The following is a 21834-nucleotide window of genomic DNA, read 5'->3' as shown; positions in this document are numbered from 1 at the left end:
GTAGTCTGGACACTGGACTACTTGTAGAGAAAGTGGTTTAAATTAGTTCCATCTCAATCAGCTCAGCACATTACTGCATCAGTATCATGTGATATTTAATAATAGATCCGTTACTAGGGATTTTTTAATGAGTACTTTTGCTTTTGATATTTTAAATTTAGCTGATAAACCCTCTATACTTTAACTTTAAATGCAGGGTTTTTAATTGTAATGGAGCAGTTGTACTGTACTGGAACTTTTGCTTATGTAAACGATGTGATTGGTTGTGTGTATAAGACAGTGCTTTACATACAGAGGGCATTTCCTTTTCCAGTCGTGTGTTATTCATACTGTTTCTTCTTTTGCATCCAATATCCTTGTGTACAAAAATACACAATACAATTCTTTATTTGTTCATTTTTTTTACCCATCCCACATGACTTGGAGCTCATGAATCTTTTTTTATTGCTTATGTTATTTCTGTGTGGTTTACTTAAAAATCATGGAGACTGAGAGGACATGAATTATTTTACATTATAAATCATTTATTGAAATATAAATCATCTGAATGTACATGATGTAACATAATGAAACATAGTATTAAATCATCATATTGGGTGTGATTACCTATAATTACAGATTACTGTACCGTCAACGACACATCACTCACCTGCGGCACAAACATTCACAGCCACACTGCTTTAAACACCTAAAGCCAAAGCAAGACTTATTGTTTGCTCTTTTTTTATCTCGCTCAGCCTGGCTTACTCTTCTGCAACATCCAAAACCGAAATGGAAAAAAGGAAAAGTGCAACAGCTGATTTTCAGATTATATCACAGTTAAGAGAGAGAGGCAAAGGCAGTGGCACAGCTGGATTACAAAGAGTTTACACATAACTGATGTATAACATCAGATCAACATGAATCTCTAGTCCATCTAGTGTCTTATAGTCTTATAGTATAACTAGAACCTGCTAATAGACTTCAGGACAGTGGATAACATACGAAACTGGAGGACACAATGTGCTTTTAAAGCACTGCTATTGGATATAATTCTTCCTTTTTGGACATATTTTTTAATGTTTGCTTCGATGATGAACTTGGTTTCTCTTTCACCCCTTCTATGTATACAATAAAAACATGACAAACTAAGAATATTTCTAATGCAACTTTGTGATCCACAAATATTGTCAAACACCAGATGCTGTCCACTTGGATGGCGAATGTTTTCACATTATTCCTACTGAGGAAAGGGTTCAATTTTCCCTTTGTTTCGATTGGTTCATGGGCCTCAATGGGGAGAATGAGGGTGCAGAAGCTGGATATGTGCTTACATAAAATACTGTCCTCCCAATAACTCTCTCTTATAAAACAACTCTGGAGCTATTTACAATACAATCACACTTCATTTTTCGAAATGGCAGAAATGACTTCAGTCTCTATCCGGGGTGACTTTTCAGCACATTATGTTGTGTTTGGGTGAAAGGTGAGAAGATGCATGCAACTCAGAAGCTCTATTCTCATAACCATTCAAGCAGCTATGGTCAACATCTACTCAGTATTCACATAAAATACATGTTTACATAATGATGAAGTAAAAAAATAAATTTGAATTACTGCACGTATTTAGCCATTGAAAACATAATATGGTCATATACAAATAAAAATGCACACAGTCCAGATTTTGTGCTTTTTAATCCGGGTATTGCTACTGATTGTGCCAGCATCAGGTGCTTCTCTTGCAGCAGGTTGAGTGTGAAGTGAGTCTACCTGCCAATGCTGTTGCTAGTATTGGACTCATATAGTTTAGTGCATCTGTAGTGGTTAAATACATATCATATGTATGATATCCTGTGGTGTTCTTTTAGAGTTGCTGACCAACATGTTGAATTTGTCCCTTCTTGCTTATATTGCTGTTAGAGGAATGCCCGTTAGCATAAAGCTCTGCAAATTTAAAAGTCAATTCTGTTTTATCGCGATAGGTCCGACGTGCAGGCTCGGTGGTTCCTTGAGTCCTCGACGCCACTTTTTCATCGATGCTCGGTCACTCCTCCAGCCCAACAGGGGGCAGTGTCCAGGGAGAAGTAAAGGGCGTACCGTACTGTCACCACAGACTCATCTAGACAGCAAAGTGGTTTTGTTCTGTCCTCTGTAGGGGTCAGGGAGGAGGAACTGAGGGGTTACAGGGTAGACAGCAGAGTCTTTGGTTGGTTTACAAGTCTTTCTCCAGTTTCCTGTGTCCCTACACCCCTTTTTCTTTGCAACCTCTGCTCTACAGGCGGGGTAGTTGTCACAGGAAGCTGTCCTCCACCAGGTCACTACAGTCCAAACACATCTCATCCAGCAGTGTGATGTCCTCCAGAGTCTCGCCCTCACGCTTGGCAAAAGTGGAGCTGCTGGAGCCTGTCTCAATGGCGCTCTCCTCGGACGTCTGAGAGCTGCCGGGGACATGAATGACACAGGTTAGCACCATCTGCGGTGTGATATAGACAGTGTAGAGTAGTTGAAGTTAATGTCTGGTTTTATTTACCTGTGTCTGTTTCTCTTTCCATATTCATCGTCAGATATGGGGTCCAGGTCGGGGAGGGGAATGATGTAGCCGCTGTCTGAGCTCAGCCGCTGTTCGTCAAAGCCACTTTCCCGGTCCTTCAGTTTTCCCTGGTTCTTGTAGGTGATGCCGATGTAGGCATCATCGTTTTCCACACACACCCGAGTCACAGCGGGGTGGTCACTCTTCAGGAACTCGTGGTTCACCCGCTCATAATGCTGCACAAGACAGACAGATACATTAGAATTGACACGACATGTTGCTGCACAGAAATCATGATGATAGAAGTGTGAGCACAGATTAAATGAAGCTCTGCAGTGCCGCAGGAGAAATGTGGCATGAGTGTGATCACTAGTTGTGTTCCCAGCTGGATGGTGCGATCCAAACTGAAAGTCACACAAGCCCGAGGTGCTAAAACAAGAGTGTGTTCCTCCTCTGCCCCCAGCCATTAAAACCCTGTGAAGGAGGCAGAGGTAAAGCTGTTTTGATGTGCCATGTGTGGCGTGGAGTTTAATGGGGTAATTAAGGTTGCGGGATGGAGGCGAGAACTGGGGCTGCGTCATTACCCAGACTGAGGCCAGCCGCTCTGACAACCAGCTGCTGCATTTGCACTCTAATCTCTTGTAGGTTTCTGTTTTACAGAAACGCAGAGAGCCCACAGAAACTCTCCTAATGCACTCTCAGAGGATGTGGAGGGGGATTTAAATGACCAGCCTGCTACTTTAAGAGTGTATTAAAATTATTTTCAACCTGTACTTTAGTTGGAATAAAGTATAGGTTGAAGCACGAGTGGGGACATTCTGATGACATCCAAAAAAAGGCAGAAAATGCAAAGAGAAAGAGAAGAACAGAATGTGCTGGTCCAACCCCGAGGTCAAGAATGAGAGGTGGTAAATTAGAAAACAGGTGTTAAAAATTCAAAGAGGTCCGGGGACGTGAGAGGTCACATAGACTCACCCTCCTGTAGCTGGAGGGCAGCAAGGAAGCAACAGTGTCACTCAGACCAAGGAAAGAAGGCCTCTTCTCCGGCTCGCTGTTCCAGCACTTCATCATCATCTCGTACCTGGAAAAAGCAAAAACAGAAGTCGTTACAGGAGAGAACTGTACAACCTGTCCTGCACTTTGCAATTTCGCTGTGACTCATGTCAGCCGCTGTATATCACAGCCGAGAAAAAAAGTGCTCTGGGTTTACAGCACGAAGCATTCCTCATCTGACAGGATGTTAGGGAAGCTTTATGTCATGCACAGCAACAGTACAGCCATCATGTGAATGATCACGTACACGTCAGGAGGTGCTTGCTCTGGTTTGGACATCCTGTATCCGCTCTTGATCTTGTTGTAGAAGCTTGAATCCACGACCATCCCGGGGTATGGGGTGCCACCTGCAGATTGAAACGGATTCTCATTAGTTTGTCAAAAAACTCCAGTATCAGCTATTTCTGTACGATGATGTCTGCAGGGGCTCACCTAAGGAGAATATCTCCCAGAGCAGGATGCCGTAGGACCAAACATCACTAAGACTGGTGTACAGGTTGTCAAAAATACTCTCTGGTGCCATCCACTTCACCGGCAGGAAAGTCTGTGTGATGAAAAAGAGGAAATGTTCAGTCACATATGCAAAAACCATTATGGAGAATAATAATAAAGCTATGTTTCAGGCTTGAAATGATAAAGTGACTTACACTCCCTTTGGAGACGTAGTTGTTGTCGTGCATGATGTCTCGGGCCAGTCCAAAGTCGCAGATCTTCACGATCTTGCCCTGAGATAGGAGGACGTTCCTGGCTGCGAGGTCCCGATGAACACACTGCAGAAAGAGAGCAAGCAGGTGATTAGCTGTTCCATCCGCTCCCAAACCAGCACAGTTCGCTCTGAACTAAGGACTGTATCTATTTCTGTATGTATTTCATTTCAGCTGAGTTCTTTTTTTAATGCCGTTTCATATTGCTTTATAAAGCACTGTCTTTGTGTAAACATTCCAGTTGGAGGGATGGCTGTGACCACTGGATATTTAGGGATAATAACTATGAAGCTGAATGAATAGCCTCTGGCTGCAGCCTGTCCCTGCCTGGTAATTCTAGTCCTGTGCTGCAATTATATTCAGCCCCTGGCCTGTCTCCTGAGTGGGCTCAGCAGCCTTCACGGGACTGCTTATCACACAACTGCTGATTTCCTCAGTCCCCTTTTGGACCCAAGCAGGGGAAAACAGGCGAATAGAAAGGCCTGCTGGAGCTACCTCAGCAGTACGAATACATCTGTGGAAAAAAGAAAAAGATATGTGGACTAAACTTACATTTTTGGATGCTAGGAACTCCATGCCTTTGGCCACCTGGTAGGTAAAGCTGAGCAGATCGGTGGTGGTGAGGCCCGCGTTCATGTCGTCTGACAGCAGCTCCTCCATCTCACCCTCTGGTTTCGAAAACACACACAGAAAACACCATGAGGCGGTCCACCAGTGTATGTTCATGTATTGTAAATATAGTTGCTGGCTGCTGAAACCTGCTTTTTACTAATGGCAGGGAGAAACTGGGCATTATTATGCGTGTGCTACAATTATCCTCTCCATGTAATTATAGGGCTGTACCGGGCCTAAATTCTGACAAGGGTGGACCCCTTCAACCAACACTGACTCAAACACAGCACAGAAGCCAAGCAAATACAACTGAGAGGAGAGAGTGAAAAGGAGGACAGACAGTGCGTACCACTTGATCCTTTCTGAGAGGGCGGGTGGTCATAGTTAGACCCCTGGATGTCTGAGTACTTGGAGGAATTGCTCATCTCCAGCATGGGCACATACTGAGTGTTGTCAGCCTGCTTCATATCCATGTAGTCCCCTTTGCTCTCGAAGGACAGGATCACATAACTGAGACAAGAGAGACACAAGAGGTACTGGTGTGAGTGATGAGGTGAGGACAGGTTGTGAGCCATAAAAAGACTCATGGTGATTATGTTATACATCCTATTTAGTTCCCTTAAACCCTCTCTCTCCCTATGCCTGAGGTCGGAGGAAGATGTGGTTGGGTCTAACATGGTAGCCAGGACTAAATCATGTTATGGTCAATTCGAGGTGTGGTCAACTGTGAGTCATCCATCAGCGCAGATGAGCCTCGGAGGGAGGGAGAGCGAGAGAGAGAGGGCTGCTGTTTCACCACGAGCGTCTGGGTGGACAGAATTAACAGGTACCTCCAATGCAATGAAATTAGGCTGAAAGCTGAGACCACTTCAGCCTGCGATTTGATTTGGTGAAGACGCCAGACAATCTCCTCAACCATGGAGAAAATGGCGATAGAGTTACCGATTAGAGGTAGGGGGGAATGTGAGTGAGACAATTGGGCAAATTGCTGTGACAATGGTTGTAATACTTGGGAGTGGCAAAGTGGAAGTAAACTGATGTAAAAGGCAAATGTGTTTTTGTTTTCCTAAACATAAAAAGTGTGAATTACAAGGATAATTCAGCATAAAAAATAGAGCATTTGTATGCAAGCTCAGAAACATATATGCAGTACCTCCTGCTGCTCTCATCTGCAGGGTTGATGCCAAAGATGTCCAGCTCTTTTTTATTATTTTTCTCAGGTGTCAGGCTGAGGAAGTTCTCCCTGTTCTTGTGCAGGTAGTTGACGAGGTCCCCGTAGAAGCAGTACTCTGTGATAATGTAGATCGGCCCTGGGAACAAACACAGCAGATAAAGATGTGCATCGGCGTCAGTCTGCAGGCTAATCTTATCAGAGGCTCGTAAAGGCTAAAAGCACAGTCAAGAGGGCAAGCCTCCGCTTTCCCATAAAAAGCCTGTTAAAATACCACACCCACCAAGAGCTGAGGCAGTCAATCTTTTTGGCTGTTAGAGCTGTAAACGTGCACAAATGCCAAATCTGAGTGTTTTTGGGAGCGTGAACGTGGGTGTTACTGTGTGTATCTTTGTAAAGTGCTAAAATTGAAAAGAAGTATTAAGCTGAACTGTTATTTAACAGCATGTGTTTGCTTTATCTCTCAAAACTGTGTGTGCAGTATTCACCTGACTTGGTGCATGCTCCCAGGAGGTTAACAATGTTGAGATGTGGTCCAAGATGAGTCATGATCTTCAGTTCAGACATCAGGGCCTGCTTCTCACTGGAGCGTGCCGTGGCTAAAAGAGAGGACAGCATCCGTGACTATCACACATAATCAAACCAACCAACCAGCCATGCATTCAGCCATCAACACATCTTTCATCTGGATTTGCTCAGTCTTGATCTGAATCTTCTTTTCTTTGTAAATTTGTTGGTACAGTATCATTCTCTCCATCACTTAACAGCTGTTGCCAAGTACAATGTGCCACTGATTAAATTCATTATTTCAGTGTTTTGTAGGCTTATTAATTGAAGCACCCGTCTTCCTCCTGTTTGGCAATTTGGCACCATTAAATATACTGTATGCTGAATAAGTGTGTTCAGACTGACTGTGACGATTTTTTGGTCTTTAAAGTACCTTATTTGCCTCCATGTCTCTGCTGCTTCACCTGATGTTCATAAGTGGGCCAAATCAGATGACCTGACTACAGTAACTATCTATTAGCGTGCACCTGCCTTTTTCACCTCACATACTACATATTATCTTTGCCTCCGGTCTCTCCTTCAACCTAACCGGTCCCTATAACTAGCGAGCTTCACTGGTATGGAGTAGCATGGATTCTATGTCTTGTTATTGTAATCTGTTAAACTCACGTTTCAGCATCTTCACTGCCACTTTCATTACAGGTTGGGAGCGGCTGAGTCCATATGCAGTGCCCTCCACCACCTTCCCAAAGGCTCCGGAGCCCAGAATACGACCTGAGAGAAACACAACAGAGGTTCAATTATCAACAAAGTGAAGCGGAAGAACCTGCACAAACACAGGCATACAAACAAATCCATGCACTTTGGATGCCTCTGCTTTCTCATCTGTGACTCTCTCAGTGGCTGAATGTCCCCTTGTTCACTGAGTCAAACCAAACCCCCAGCCAGTGAACCCCTACTGCCAAAGCCACATTAGCTCATAACAGCCTGACTTCAAAGAGGGAGGGTGACATCCTGACCGGAACATCCCTGCAGGGAGGCTGCAGAGCTGACTGGCAAGAGACTGCAGATTAGGACGGGCAGCTCACCGAGCACTAGTCTGTCGCGGGGGAACTCCCATCTGGAGTCATAAGGAAGCTGCATGGGATCCACGTAGATGTACTCATGACCGTCTGGGCTCACAGACTCGATGACCCTCCAGCGGATCTCATACCGTGGTTTCTGGAAGTAAAAGGACATGTGAAAGCTAATTAATTATTGTGTCAAGTCAAGCCTGGGGATTGTTGGACTTGCTAGTGGGTCTCATAATCAGCTTTTGGGACAATTTTATGACACTTACAGCATTTTAAAACAAAGATGAACAAAGTTTCATGTATTAGCTCAGCTGAATTTTTAACAATTGACATTCAGAGAGAATGCTGCTTGTTAGGTCCCGAGACAGTGACAGTAAACGACTAATATCATTCATTTTAAGAATACATTCTAAATCTGAAAACATGAGTCTGCAAGTTTAGGCTTTATTTTCCTAATTCTCAAGTTTTCTGATAACATAAACAGGTGAGAAAGTAGAGGAATAGATGAAAGAATGAATTTGTGAGAATGAATGCAGACTGATTGCAGCAATACCTGTTTCCAGATAACAACCAACACAATGAGTGAGATGATGACTATGACCAGCAGCACCAGCACAGCAGCAGCTACTGTCAGCTCTGGGTGAGGCCCTGTTTGGGAGGAGAGCCAGTGGTTAAATATGTTAGATGGAGAGCACATTGATCACATGTGGCAACATGTGTCTGATGTAATGATGTAAAGTGAAATGCTTGCAGTGAAGCACATTCTATATGCTGCATAACAAATGTTGTCTATCAGGCCTAAGAGAGAGTTAAATCCCCAGGGTGTTCAGATAATAAGGACCAAAAGATTTGCTGGGAAGATAACATGGAAGTAGGGGGTGGGGGGTGGGGGAGGGGTCCAGGCTGGTTTAAGGGGAATGAGGACGGGGGTGTGTGGCTCATCTGGAAGGAGCAAATGGCCTAACAGTCTCTTGCTTCCCTGAATTAACTGTCAGAACGAGAGTCCCATTCCCATGGCTAAAGCACAGCCCTCTATCAGCTGTCTCACCACAAACTCATAATCTGACAGCTGCTGCAACACTGACAGCACTGACAACACTCCCCACCCCCTGAATACACAGTCACTGACAAAGCCTGTCACACTCTGAGTGTCACAAATGGAAGCAACTTCAGAGGAAACAAGGTGGAAACAACAACATCAAATGTCAATTTAAACACTGGTCACAGAGGAAAGTTACAGTACTTCACAGGAAACAGACATGGATGAAATGTGTGTGTGTTCTTACCGTTGGACACCAGTTTGACCTCCCTGCTGACGGCTGCCATTTCATTCTTAGCCAGGCAGCGAACAGCCAGCGTGTTTTCCAGATGACCAAACATGACCTGGCTCTCCAGGTTATCATCTTCGTCAAAGTGTGCGTCCATTGTGACCTCTGTGGAGTTGGCGGGGAGGGGTGCCCAGGAAGACGAGTCATTGGCACAACTTTATGGGAACAAAGGAGAGAGCGATATATGATCAATTCGAAGTTGTAGCGACAGCATGTAAGTTTGGAAGAATTCCTGTCGGCATGTTGTGCTAAAGAAGACTGAACTTACTGTTTGATGTTCTTGCAGATGAACCACTCCACCACTGGAGTGGGCTGTCCTCTAGTAATGCACACCACAGACTGGCCTGTGGCTGAGCCATGGTGGATGTCCATCAGGTCCACAATGACTGCAGGCACTGTAGGCAGAAGGGGGAAAGCAAAAGTGTGTATAAATACAGTATGTTAAAAAAAGATAGACTGTAACCGGGGCTACAGGATTGTGAGAGGAAATAAAAGTAATGAGGGGTTTGGGGCATTCTTCTCTGACCTTTGACCTCCAGGATCAATCCGGCAGTGCGAACTTGGTCTCCATTCTCCACTCGCATGGTGTAGTTCCCGCTGTCCTCCTCCTTGGCACGGATCAGGGTAAGAACACTCATGTAGCTACACAGAGCAACAGAGCAAGAAAATGTTGTAACTGCACAGTGATAGTCAAAGTTCACAGTCGCACTAAACCCTAATGACAGGCCGGTTAACTTTGAGCTTGTCATTAGCTCAGCTGTTGTATGGGAGTCTCACCTGGTCTCGCTGACCTGCCGGAGGCTGGTGGAGATCTCTGCTGTCACATCACTGAGCGGGATGCCGTCTTTGAGCCAGGTGACACGTGCACTGGGGAAGGAGCTGATCTCGGCCCTGAACTCCCGGACCTCATCCAGCTCTGCTGATTCATAGTCTCCGAACTCCGGCGAGATGGACATAAACTCACTCGCTGTTAGAAAAGAGGAGAGACATTCATTGGTCCCCAGAGGAAAGAGCAGAATCTATGAAATAATGCCTCATGTATTTACTCTAAGTAAACAAAATGCAACTTTCATACCAAAAACACGAATAGCTAGCTGCTTTGTTTGGCTGTCATTGGTGATAATATCAGTAATGGAGCAGGAGTAGATGCCGCTGTCCTTCGTTGAGGCCTGAGGGATCGTCAGGGTGTAAAGGATCTCCTGATCCCTCTTGTTCTCATGCACGGTTTTGACAGCACGATTAGCCTGAAAAACAGAAAGAAACATCAGTTACTTCTGAATTTCAAACCACCTTGAAAATCAGGCTTAGTGAACAACCGTAACTTTGGTTTGAATTGTTTTTTGGTGCACAGGATGACTTGACCCCTCACCACTTTGCCAGGGTATTTCCAGTGGTCTTCCAGTATCTCAGATCCCCGAGCCAGACAGGTGACAATGAGGGTGTCTCCCACCAGCAGAGCAGTCCGTTTGGCTGTCAGCTCAACATGCAGCCCAGCGCCCCCTGAGTATCAACAATTGACAAGGTCAGAATGCCTGTGAGTTGACACATACCACCAAAGGAAACACAGAGCAGACAGACCAGCTTTGATAGGTAGAACACCTCTACTGACACCTATTTACATGTTGACAAACACACACCTGTCCAGCCGTGGACGATGTATTCCCCGCTATAGTGTTCCTCTCCGTTTATGAGGGCCTTACAGACGTAGGTTCCAGCTGTGAACACTCCCAAAGCGCCCCTCTTGCTGTCATAAACACTAGGCACAGGCTGCTGGGTGTCAACGTTGACCAGCGTCACGTTAGCACTGGGATCAGACACTCGACACTGGATCTCCATCTCCTCGTGGTCGGACAGGACATGGTTGCCAAAAGGAACCGGCGATGGCACAAACGGAACATCGGGATCTGAGTTGGAGTAAAATAAGTTCCTCAGGCAAGATAATAAAGCCAAATAATAAAAACACACAAGCTCAAAGCTGCTGCGTACCCCATACCTGGCACATAGACATAGATGCTGCTGTCCTCTGTATCCTCAGTGTTATTTCTACTGTAGAAGCAGGTGTAGTAGCCAGTGTGCATTGCAGAGGCGTTGTCCACAGTGATGGTGGTGACAAACAGGCCGCTGTTGTCCTCCTGTGTTATCTCAGGCACATCGAGCGGTGTCTCCCAGGCTAGTTTTGCCTCTCCTCGACAGGTCAAGGTAAAAGGAGAGTGGAGGGGCACAACTATTTCCTCTTCCTGTGGCACCAACACTGGAGCTGAGGATGGTGGGAACATTGCTGCAGTGGGAGCTGAAAGAAAAACAAGTATAGCGCTTAGTAATAGATCATAAAATACCTATTTGTTTATGTATCTATCTGTCTGTCCGTTTATCTTACCTTTCACTTTGAGGTTAAAGGAGAATTGAGCAGTGCGAGAGCCGCTGAGGGCAGTGATGGTATAATTTCCGTTGTCTTTCACCAGAGGCTGCCGTAATGTCAGAATGCTTTGATACCTGCGAGAAGAGTAAAAAAATATATATATATATACTTAATGTTGCACATACTTGTGTTATCTAAAGGAAGAGTTTGGGATTATATCCTTATCTACTTTCTTGCCGAGAGGTAGACGAAAAAATCAATGCCACATTAAAAATGAAGCTAGAGCCAGCAGGTGGTTAGCTCAGTTTAGGATAAAGACTGGAAGCAGGGGAAAACAGCAACAGCCTGGCTCTTTCCAAAGGTAACAAAGTACTATTACCAGGACTTCTAAAACCCTCTTATGTCATCTACTTGGATGGAAAGTTTTGAAATGACACATTGGGGTTTTACATGGGGTTATGTGCCGGACTATTCCACCAGGAGGTCACTACTCACTGCCATGCAATAGTCCCTCACATAACTGCCTGTAAAACTACGAATTGCTGTTTTAACATTTTGTTGCTTGTCGAGATTTAACAAATTAAATAAAGCATGGTAATTAGTGAGCCTTAGAGCCTCAGTGCTAGTCACTAATCCTGTCTCCAGCTTCATGTTTACTGTACAGACATGAGAGAGGTATCGATCTTGTCACCTAAGTCTTGCCAATAAAGCAAATACAATGTCAAATTATTTCTTGAAATATCTATTAACAAATCACAATCTTTATTCTCACCTATTCCCTTCGAGGTGGCTAGTTTTGGTGAGGACATAGTAGTTCCCCTGTAAGGCTTTGCCGTCTTTCAGCCACATCACTTTGGGGGCTGGGTAGGCATCAATGAGGATGGTAAACTCTGTCTCCTCTAAAAGGCTGACAAACTCCATAGCTAGAATCCCGCTGTGGTCCAGTGCCACGAAGGAATTCTCCTCTGAAGGGACAAACAGAGAAGAAGAGAAGAATTAGCAGGTGATTATGTATGAAAATTGCTAAAGAAATTGATCCGGTGTGTAAAGAAAGACAGAGGGACAGTGAAGTGAGGTGAAATAAAGGCCTGACACACATCTGTTGAAGCCATCCCATAAAACACAGCAGCTGATGTTGAAAGCAGAGGTGAAGCTTTACAATCGGATGGTAGAAAATGACTTCCACACACCACCACCAGCATAATGTGCACATATGTGAAACTATGACAATTTCATCTGAATGATGATGAGAATATTAAATTTGGACTAAGTGGGTATAAATCAGCGTCAGCAGCACTTACTCACATTATTACAGTTCTGCTGGAAACTCGATACTAAGATGTCCGGAAAATGTGTCTTAGCAGACTTACCGAAGACGGTGACAGCCACGCTGCTGACTCTGACCTCTCTGCTGAGTGTGTGGGTGACGGAGCACTCGTAGGTGCCGCTGTCCTGAGCAGTCGCTTTTGGGATACTGAGGGTGTAGATGACCCGGTCAGGAAGAATCTGCTTCATCGGAACTGCATCCACAGCCTAAAGGAACAGAAGAAGAATTTGAGATCCTACTGACTGGAATAAAAAAAAAAGATATTGGTAATAAGATATTTGAAATTTTTAACTCTCAGTGTTTTTCCGTTTTAACAGGTACAATGTCTGAGAGTCACTGTGTCGCGTTCGGGAGGCTAATGTTTAAAACACTTGCTAGGCCACAGGAGATAAATCAGGATCACAGAGCCTTTTAAAGGCCTGTAATTGCAACTGAGACCAAAACCAGGAGTCAAGACTGCAGTGTTCCTACCCTCACCGTCTCTGGAAAAGATCTTAGTGGAATCCCATGCAGAAAAAGGGACAACGTGCTGTAAAGATTAAAAATCCGAATATAAATATAAACAAACATAAATTGCGCATGAAACTCTGTCGGACCCTCGCAGCGAACACTTCAAAAGCATTAAATGTTTAGTTGGCTGTCATGTGCAGACAGCATCTGTCCTACACGTCTCAAGGTCACCAGGGTCAAGAGATTTACTATCCTTGTTTTTCTTCTTCTTTTGAACTGCCTGCTCCCCTCGAGCCATTTGTCCTCAACTTTAACATTCCCATCAGTGTCCTTCACATGGGGTTAACTCCAGCAGGATCTGCTTGGCGGTTGTCCTCATAATGAAGACACAACATCCCGTCGCTGCTTTCCTAACGCATACTTTGCAACCACTAAGGGCCGTCCTCAGAGTTATATTCCACATCCACCGCTGCTACGTTTAGGTCCAAAACCATTATTTGCTAATTTAAGGCTCGGTGCTGCTGGGTAGGAAATGACATGGAAATATGACAAGGAGTTGAATGAAATGGGGCACGAAGGCTGAGAAGTCATGGCTCATTATGGATGAAGCCATAGAGGAGGTCTAAACTGAAATTACACAGAAAGGAAAATGTTTGCATCTTGCCTGTTTTTTAGGATGAAGCCATTGCTGCTGCAAGCGCGGGCCGGGTGGAGCCACACAGGTGACGTTAAAAGGCTGCCCTGCTCTCACCGTCTCCTCACTGGCTTTTACTTCGACGTCAAAGTCCTCCATCTCCACAGGAACTAGAGGGACCACCAGAGATTAGATATCAGCACCGTCATCTCACAGGTTCCAACAAAGTGACAACTTGATTACCATGAGCTCATTTATCACCGAGTGGTGGCTCACTAGGTCGTCATTACTCACTCACACATACACACAGAGTGAAAACAGGCGTGTTAAGTCATCTCCCCCCTGTGATAATGACATAATATCATGGGTCTCATGCAGTGAGATCACCATGCAGCCCTCTCACGGTAAACAGAGTTGGGGAGTGTTTCCAGCTGTGCAGATTTTAAATTCTTATCCCATCATTTTATTGCTTTTTGAGAAAAATATAAAAGCTCATTCCAAGTTTACTTCATAAAGAGAGTACAGATCTTGACTTACATCCAGTCTCCACAGTGTAAACGGCGCTTCTGAACGTCTGGCCGTTCACATTGGTTTCACACTGGTACTTCCCGGGCGAGAGGCTTCCAAAGAAGCCCATCTTGTTGTCGTAGTAGGCAGGCATCTCCTCTCCACTGAGGACACTCCTCAGGATGACGTGAGTGTAGGGGTCCGACACACGGCAGGAGATGGGGACTCCAGTGGTGTCCATGGGGACTACCAAGTTTATAGGCATCTCGGGGACAAATGGAGCCTGGGCGTCTGGGTGCATAGGGGAAAGGAGTGAGGTCACACATGGGATTTGGTTTGATTGAAAAGCATTACTGTGATTTTTACTCTACATTCCTTTAAAGGGGCTCCTTGTAGCAATTTATAGCAATTTACATGTATTAATCACGTTTTTTTTGGCCAATACGTGAGCCCATTGTAGCGTAACGTGACCAATGACACCTTCCCCGTCTCTGAACTTAGAAAATGGAGTTCGCTCACATAAACTAACCACTGGCTTCCCAACACAACATAGCAGAGCCACTTTCTAAAGAATCAAACAAAACAAATTAATCCTCATTCAAATGAAAGCTGAGTTTATGAGCAATAAAACGCACCCTCGCTCAGTTTAACACACGCAGAGGTGTTACAGCCTTACTGGCTTACGGTAGCTAACATTAGCTCCTGTTAGCTAACTTAAAATAATGATGTTTTACTATGAAAATGTGTAAAATTTTATGAATGTATGATTCTCTACTACTTAACATTTTTCCTGCTATTATGTGAAAGTTAATCTAGTGTGTCTTTAAACTTCCATACTGTATAAAAAACCCATATTCACCTGGGACAAACACATATATTCCCGCCTCATTGTCTTCCTCTTCCGGGTCGTCTTCCGGCTCACTCTCCGGGCTTTCATATGTACACATGTAGTACCCGGTATTCTCCACCGTCGCGTTGTAAATGAAGAGTGTGGCCGTGTAGTACCCGGGGTACACGAAGGTGTTTTTCGGCAGCGGTTCAGCCCAAACCACGTTTCTTTTCCCGGTGCAGCTGATGTTGAAGACGGAGTTGGGCTGCAGGATGAACTCCTCTTCATTGGACACGATGGTTGGTGGCGACAGTCCGGAGGTAACTGAAGGATAGGATGGAAAACATTACAGGAAATGTCGAAATAACAATATATATGTATATAAAACATCTATATTAGTGTCTTTACCTGACACCAGCGCCGCCAGGATACCCCCAAACACGACATACGCCTTTACCCCATCCATGACTGGATGTTTTGTCCTGTAAAGACAGAAAAGACGAGTTATTTAGTCAATTAGCAAAGCAAACATGTGGGTTTTTGTTTAGGCCATTCCTGATAAGATATGATACCAACTGTCTCCACATTCTATCCAGTATTTGCTCCATAAATCAATTTGCTTATTGACAAGTACAAATGATCTATGAGCAGTTTAACAGACCCACAAAGACTTAACTTAACAGCAACATTTGTGGTCACCCACTTCACTTCATTGCTGATAAAGTAACGCTATAAAGTTTGTCACAGGATTATATAATTGTTATTTAGTGAGATGAGGGTTAGGCCTGTTAAGTCCAGTGCGTAAGGAGAGTCCACAGGGCGGTGGAGAGGACGGAGCTCCTTTGCGCTGCGCTGCTGCTCCATGTGAACATGAAGACCGCCGCCAGAGGGCGACACAGGCCACGTTTTGGAGGCACTAAACCTGCTCGGAGCTCATTATCTCCAGTTTGCTCACCCGAGTTTCTAAAGTTTGTTCCTTTACGTCTGATTGAAGAAAATGCTTTGAATCTATTTGACTTAAATCTGGAATTTCCTTAAAAAAAAACAAAATGACCGCGTTTCTTGTTTAATCCAGCCATATTTATATATAAACTAAATGTCTAAAGGACGCCTAATTAAGACTTTCTCAAGTTAAGTCCAGACTCCTCACATCTCATCACAAAGATCCTGTCAACTTTTGTCTATAGGAGACATTCCTCTGGTCTGTCTGTCTGTCTGTCTGTCTGTCTGTTTTCATCTGGGGCCACACAGTTTGAGGCGCTCACTCAAACAAAACGCTTTAATTTCCATAAATCATAGTCTACATAAAACAACCATCTAAATCGTCCGTTCTTCCTCTCCTAAGCTGACTTGAATAGTCTTTCATTTGACTTGTAACGCTGTCTTCACTGTGGACATCTTCCATGGACAGTGTCCCCGAACAATGCAACTTTTGGCCCTTGCAGCGCTTCCTGTGGCTGTCCGCTCTCATCCGAAACGAGCTAAATTATCCATGGGCAACCATGGTTTGTTTGACTCTATAATTAGTGGGCCCAGTCCACACAAAAGTACATATCGGCGTGGGAATCAGCTGACAAAATGTTTTATCCGTTTTGACGTGTTTGCGCACACGCCTCGGCTCCAGCATTTACAATAAGGGGATCTTTGCCTCGGCTTGGCGGGGATCCTCCAGCCGCTGCGCGTAAATCTGACTCTGGGTGAGCCTGGAGTGGAGTGGCAGTCAGACTGCTCTTCTTTTATCCCCTCTGCTCCCACCAAGAGGCTCAACAAATGTGGCACATAGCAAATGCAACAGCAACAGCTGATAAGGCTTCTCTCCACTTCGTGCCCCCCGCGGATGGTGATGTGGCTCAGTTTATCTGCGCGTCAGAAAGTTTGATTTCCATGGAAAAGACCATTAAAAAAGACAACTGTGCAACAAAAAAAGCACTTTCTGTCTAATTAAACTAGAAGTTTTGGTCACAAGCTGTATTCCTGTGCAAAATCCCTTGGTGACACAGCAGTGGGTGGTTAATGAGGAATGCGTCGTGGCTCCAAACCGCACTCACTTCTTCTTTTTCTCCCCCTCTTTGAATCTGAACCCTCAGACGGACTCGTTCCGGTGCCGATTTTCCGTTTTAATTCCTCACATTCCTCGACAAGACGAGAAAACAATGTGATGTTCGATTTCCCAAAATGTGTTTCCCATTTATTGCCAGGCAGCATCCCCACAATGGTTGCCTTCAGTCTTCGGGGGTGACACCTCCAGCTGTGAGGCCGAAACCGAGCGCTTCTATCCAGCAGAGTCAGCGACATCTCCCTGCTCGGCGTCCAGCGGTGAGACCATATGGTGCGCGGGGGAACAGAAATGTCATCTAAAAACATCTGAATGCATTGCCTGGTGCAGAAGTTGCATACAACTTGCAGGGCAACGGATAACTCTCTAATCAGAGGGAAAAAAGTTTCTTTAAGAAACTTTTCCCGAACGGAAAAATAATCTAATAATTGGATTAACTAATTAAATCTGCAATTAAACCCTCAGAAGACCTACAGAATGTGATCTGTTCGCTGGAAAAAACACCCCAAACTTTTTTTTTTTTTTTTTTTTTTAAAAAAAGACTCAGAAAAATGGGCTTCAATCATCTCTCGGCTGCCTACAACCTTTCAATTACCTTGTAGTAATCCCCTCTTTATATTCCGTTCGTGTAAGTATATCCACAGTGAATTGGCGGCTCCAAAAGGCGCAGTGAGGGTCCTTTGCAGCGGCTGTAATCCTCTGAGGTCCTGCGCTGTGAGAGCATATGTGCGACCCTCTGTCCGCATCCGCGACCGTCCTCACAACTGCGCTCCAGCTAAGCGACCTGTAACTGATTCAATGTTACAGTCCACCCTCCTCCTCCTCCTCCTCCTCCTCCTCCCCCTCCTCCTCCTCCCCCTCCTCCGAAAAAAATCATCTGGCTCAAAGTAAATAACTCTCAGGAAATGACACCCCCCTCTCCTCCCTTCGAGCGCTCGACCCCTTTTTTTTTTTCAAAGTAAGAGTCCGTTTTATTTAGGGGGGGGGATTCGGACGAGTAATGTTTGGGAGGAATGGCGTTTTTAATGCGCTTTTATTTGGAGAAGAGAACTTTTGGAGCGCAGAAGTAGGTCTGAGGTGTTTTCTTCGTGTTGCATTCACTGTCCTACTGGCTTAAATGTTTAACTGAGTTTTTTTTATTATTGTTTTCTCAAGCGTTAAGAAAGAAAAAATGCGACGGCACAGTACGAATGCGCATTTATTGCTCCTTTTTCTTGCATGACGCGTGACGGCTGAGTGGATGGACCCCCGCTCCTCTGCAACCGGTCACAAACTGGGAACAGTGGAGCGCCTAGCTCATAGAGGGCGCTCCAACACCATCATATCACAGGCCACAGCTCTCCCTCCTCTCTCTCTCTCTCTCTCTCTCTCTCTCTCTCTCTCTCTCTCTCTCTCTCTCTCTCTCTCTCTCTCTCACACACACACACACACACACACACACACACACACACGTATCACTTAATTGTAATGCAGAGAAATTAAACCATCAGAGGTCTATTTATTCTTTTCTGCACCCTGTTTACTGGCACACGTGCGTCAGCTGTTTACCGAGTCCTAAAACACAGGCCTTTTCTCCTCTGTTACCCCCCGAGGCTCTGCTTCAGGGGCATCACAGGAATAATGAGCCCCTATGAATCACCTATCTCTGGGCAGAGGAGAGGGGCATCGGACCAGTGTCTCTCTGTCTGCATGGAGCAGCAGCAGAGCCCCGGGGCTCGATGATCAACCCTCCCCTCACCCTCCCTCACCCCCCTCCAGCTCCGTGCAGCCGCTTTGGCGCAATTACTTCCACATGTTGCCGAAAAGAACAGTGTCCTTGTTCTCCAAACAAAGGATCTCAGCTTCATAAGGAACAAAATCACCTCAAAACTGTTTGAGGTGTTCGCTTCTCACTTTCTTCTTCCTTTTAAAAATTTTTGAATAAATGCAATATGACAGAAGACAAATTTCTACCATCACTAAACTTAAAACAGCTATTATTTCTGAGCACAAGTCATTAAAAGTCCACAGTAAGGTTTGTCTTCTGCACAATATTGCAACTACCTATCAGTGAAAAGTCTGCTGAGTTGTGTTCTTGTCTGCCAAAATGAAGATGAGGCACTTTTAAAACATCTTCTTTAACAATTTCCCCCATTATGCCTTATGCATAAGTGCTGAATTTGGTGTTTGGACGCTCAAAGTGAAGATGGAGCAGGGTGGAGGTGGAAACCTTCACAGTTTACAACCACCACCTTCATGGTGACTTCACCTGTCATGACTCCAACTGTCCACCAGGGGGCTTTGGTAAAATAGCATTCTGTATCAAAATAAGAGATTTTTTTTCACCTTAATTCAGGTGGGACTGTAATATAAACTATGATGGATTTCATTTTAAACGAACAAATCGAGCATGCACTGAATATGATTTCGACGTACTGATGCTCCTCTCTGTGTCAGAGCTGTCAAACTAAAATCCGAGAGTAACAACAGCCTGCATGCGTCTGAAAACTTCAGTTTGCTGTTTAAAATCAAAGAATATGAATATTTAGAGTTCAGCTAATTCCTGCTAATCCACGTTGTTTTCCTCTAAACGTTGTTTTTCAGGTTAACTACCACGATTAGTGATTTTCTACTGTCGATATCCGTCTCTCAGGTCTGAACGATGAAGTGTACATACAGTATAACATGTAACAGGCCTGTGAGCGCACCTGGACACACAGCACAGGCCGCCCTGCAGTCACACACATGTGGTCTGGAGATGACTCCACAGGCTGTCTGTCGGTGGCCTCTGGGCGGAGGTCCCTGTTGGAGCTGTCCAGCGTGCTGAAGTGTGTCTTTACCCGCGTCTGTCCCTCAGCCAGAACCTGACCGCCTGTCTGCCCGCCTGTCTGACTGTTTGAATCATAAATACACAAATATATGAATACATGTTTTATATATTTAGAGGTCGGACCTCGTTGAGGCAGCGGGCTGGATTGAGTCTCACAGGCCTGGCGGAGAGCTCTCCGGGTCCATGAGCGAACCAGGAACTGGAGGTGGAGGTGAGATTTAGGAGATTAAAACAAAAAGAACAGCGTCCTTGTTCTCCAAACAAAAGATCTCAACTTTATAAGGAACGAAATCACATCTGAGCGACTTTCTTCACTTTTGTCTTTAAAGAACTATAATTTACATGGCAAATGACAGGTTCATTGAGTTGAGAGGCGGTTTTAAGGCCAAAATTTGCAATAAAAAATTGGAATAAATGCAATATGATAGTTTTTTTTAACATAAGTCATGAAAAAGCCCAACGTTATGTCTGTCTTCTGCAAATCAATGCAACTAAATGTCACTGAAAAAATAGCTGAGTCCTAACAACTTACATGATGAGCCACTTTTTTAAATATCTTCTTTCAAAATATGCTCCATCCGGTCACATGTAAGGGCTGTATATGGTGTTTGGAGATGGAGCTGGGTGGAGGTGGAAACCTTCACAAAAACAAAAAAACAAAAAAACAAATATGACAAAATCCAATCCAGATACATGTCGGATTATTAGATGAAAAAACAAATTTACGAACATCATTGATATTTTTTTTTAAAGAAAAGAAAAGAAAAAAATGAGCCTAATGAAAATAAACTCCACTCTTCCTGTGTGTGACTGTACCTGATCTTGTTTATGCAAAGTTAGATTTACCCACCGGACTTTGACTTTGACAAGGTCATCAATCTGATTAAAGGGGCAGTGTGTAGTTTTGGAGAAGAAACTCAAACTCTTAAGTTTAATATTTACAATATTAATGAGGTAATAAAGCAAACTCAGAAAATTTATTGTTTCCATAACTGACTAAACAAGCTGTTCTCAGAGGAAGATAAGGTCCCAGAACACTGTGTGAAGCTAGAAAGGTGGCTGGGTCCGCCAAATATAAACAAAGTAAAACTGTATGAAATCGTGTTGTCAGTTTGTTTATTCAGTCATGAAAACAAAGAGAGTTTGTTTATTTAGTTTGTTTATGCATAAAAAAAAACAGTCTGTGAGGATCTTTCATCTTCTCATTAAAACTACTGAGTGCACCTTTAAGTAACAACCCCAACACACAAACACACAGATTAGCACTTTGACAACACCATTCACAAATTAGTTAATTATTAATAAGTAAATCCAATCCAATCCAAATTGTAAATCCAGTAAAAATGAGAACTGTCTCAGTGTAGTCTGGTCAAACTCAGGGTCTGATAGCAGCAGGCCATCGTCATTTTTTAACATGCACGTTTAAAAGTACAAAAGTTTGTGAAATGTTGGATTTTCAGAAAACGTTGTTCATGTGCAGCAGTGATGATTTCCACAATGTAAAGGAGGAAGTTCTGGTTCCTGGACGTGTCGCAGGCTCAGATAGGAGGTGAACACACTGCTATGTTGCTCTGCTGGTTCGTTATAAAGTAGACGTCTCTTCGGTGGAGGACAACACGGTTCCCCTGTTTGCCACACCGGCACTTCAGCTTCTCCTCTCCTCTATCTCTCCGCATGAGACAGCAGCTGCAACCGGCTGAAAAGCGCTCTTATTAATTGTCTTTTGTCATGCGTAATTGCCACATTTTCAATGGTGGCCGAGGCCCGACGTCTCTGGAGTGCTCTCGTTTGGTGTGCGCATTAGTAGGTACGGTCGCTTTTCGTCTTGAAATGTACATCACGCACACTCCGGCCTCGCTTGATTTGTTTTAGTGTGATAAAGCGATGTGATCAGAATTTGTGGTGG

At 44.3% G+C, this 21834-nt stretch overlaps 1 protein-coding gene across 1 annotated transcript; it reads right to left on the bottom strand.

Annotated features, from left to right (window-relative positions):
• Window positions 1-503: 503 nt before the first annotated feature.
• pdgfra (platelet-derived growth factor receptor, alpha polypeptide) lies at window positions 504-17839 on the bottom strand. The gene is made up of 29 exons (XM_073475979.1): window positions 17715-17839; window positions 15472-15545; window positions 15094-15387; window positions 14265-14525; window positions 13758-13897; window positions 12687-12849; window positions 12089-12281; window positions 11335-11450; window positions 10951-11247; window positions 10595-10861; window positions 10327-10457; window positions 10033-10201; window positions 9735-9924; window positions 9484-9599; window positions 9226-9352; window positions 8916-9112; window positions 8183-8277; window positions 7645-7777; window positions 7226-7330; window positions 6538-6648; window positions 6032-6188; window positions 5228-5388; window positions 4819-4934; window positions 4210-4332; window positions 3995-4106; window positions 3810-3909; window positions 3485-3590; window positions 2510-2745; window positions 504-2417 (listed from the first exon to the last, which is right to left on the bottom strand). The coding sequence occupies exons 2-29, from the start codon at window positions 15527-15529 to the stop codon at window positions 2270-2272; spliced, it is 4422 nt and encodes a 1473-aa protein (XP_073332080.1). The 5' UTR covers window positions 15530-15545; window positions 17715-17839; the 3' UTR covers window positions 504-2269.
• Window positions 17840-21834: the final 3995 nt, after the last annotated feature.

Source organism: Pagrus major, chromosome 11 (genome assembly GCF_040436345.1).
Source record: "Pagrus major chromosome 11, Pma_NU_1.0".
NCBI lineage: Eukaryota > Metazoa > Chordata > Actinopteri > Spariformes > Sparidae > Pagrus > Pagrus major.
Note: the sequence above shows the minus strand (reverse complement) of the source record. Positions and strands in the feature narration are given on the sequence as shown.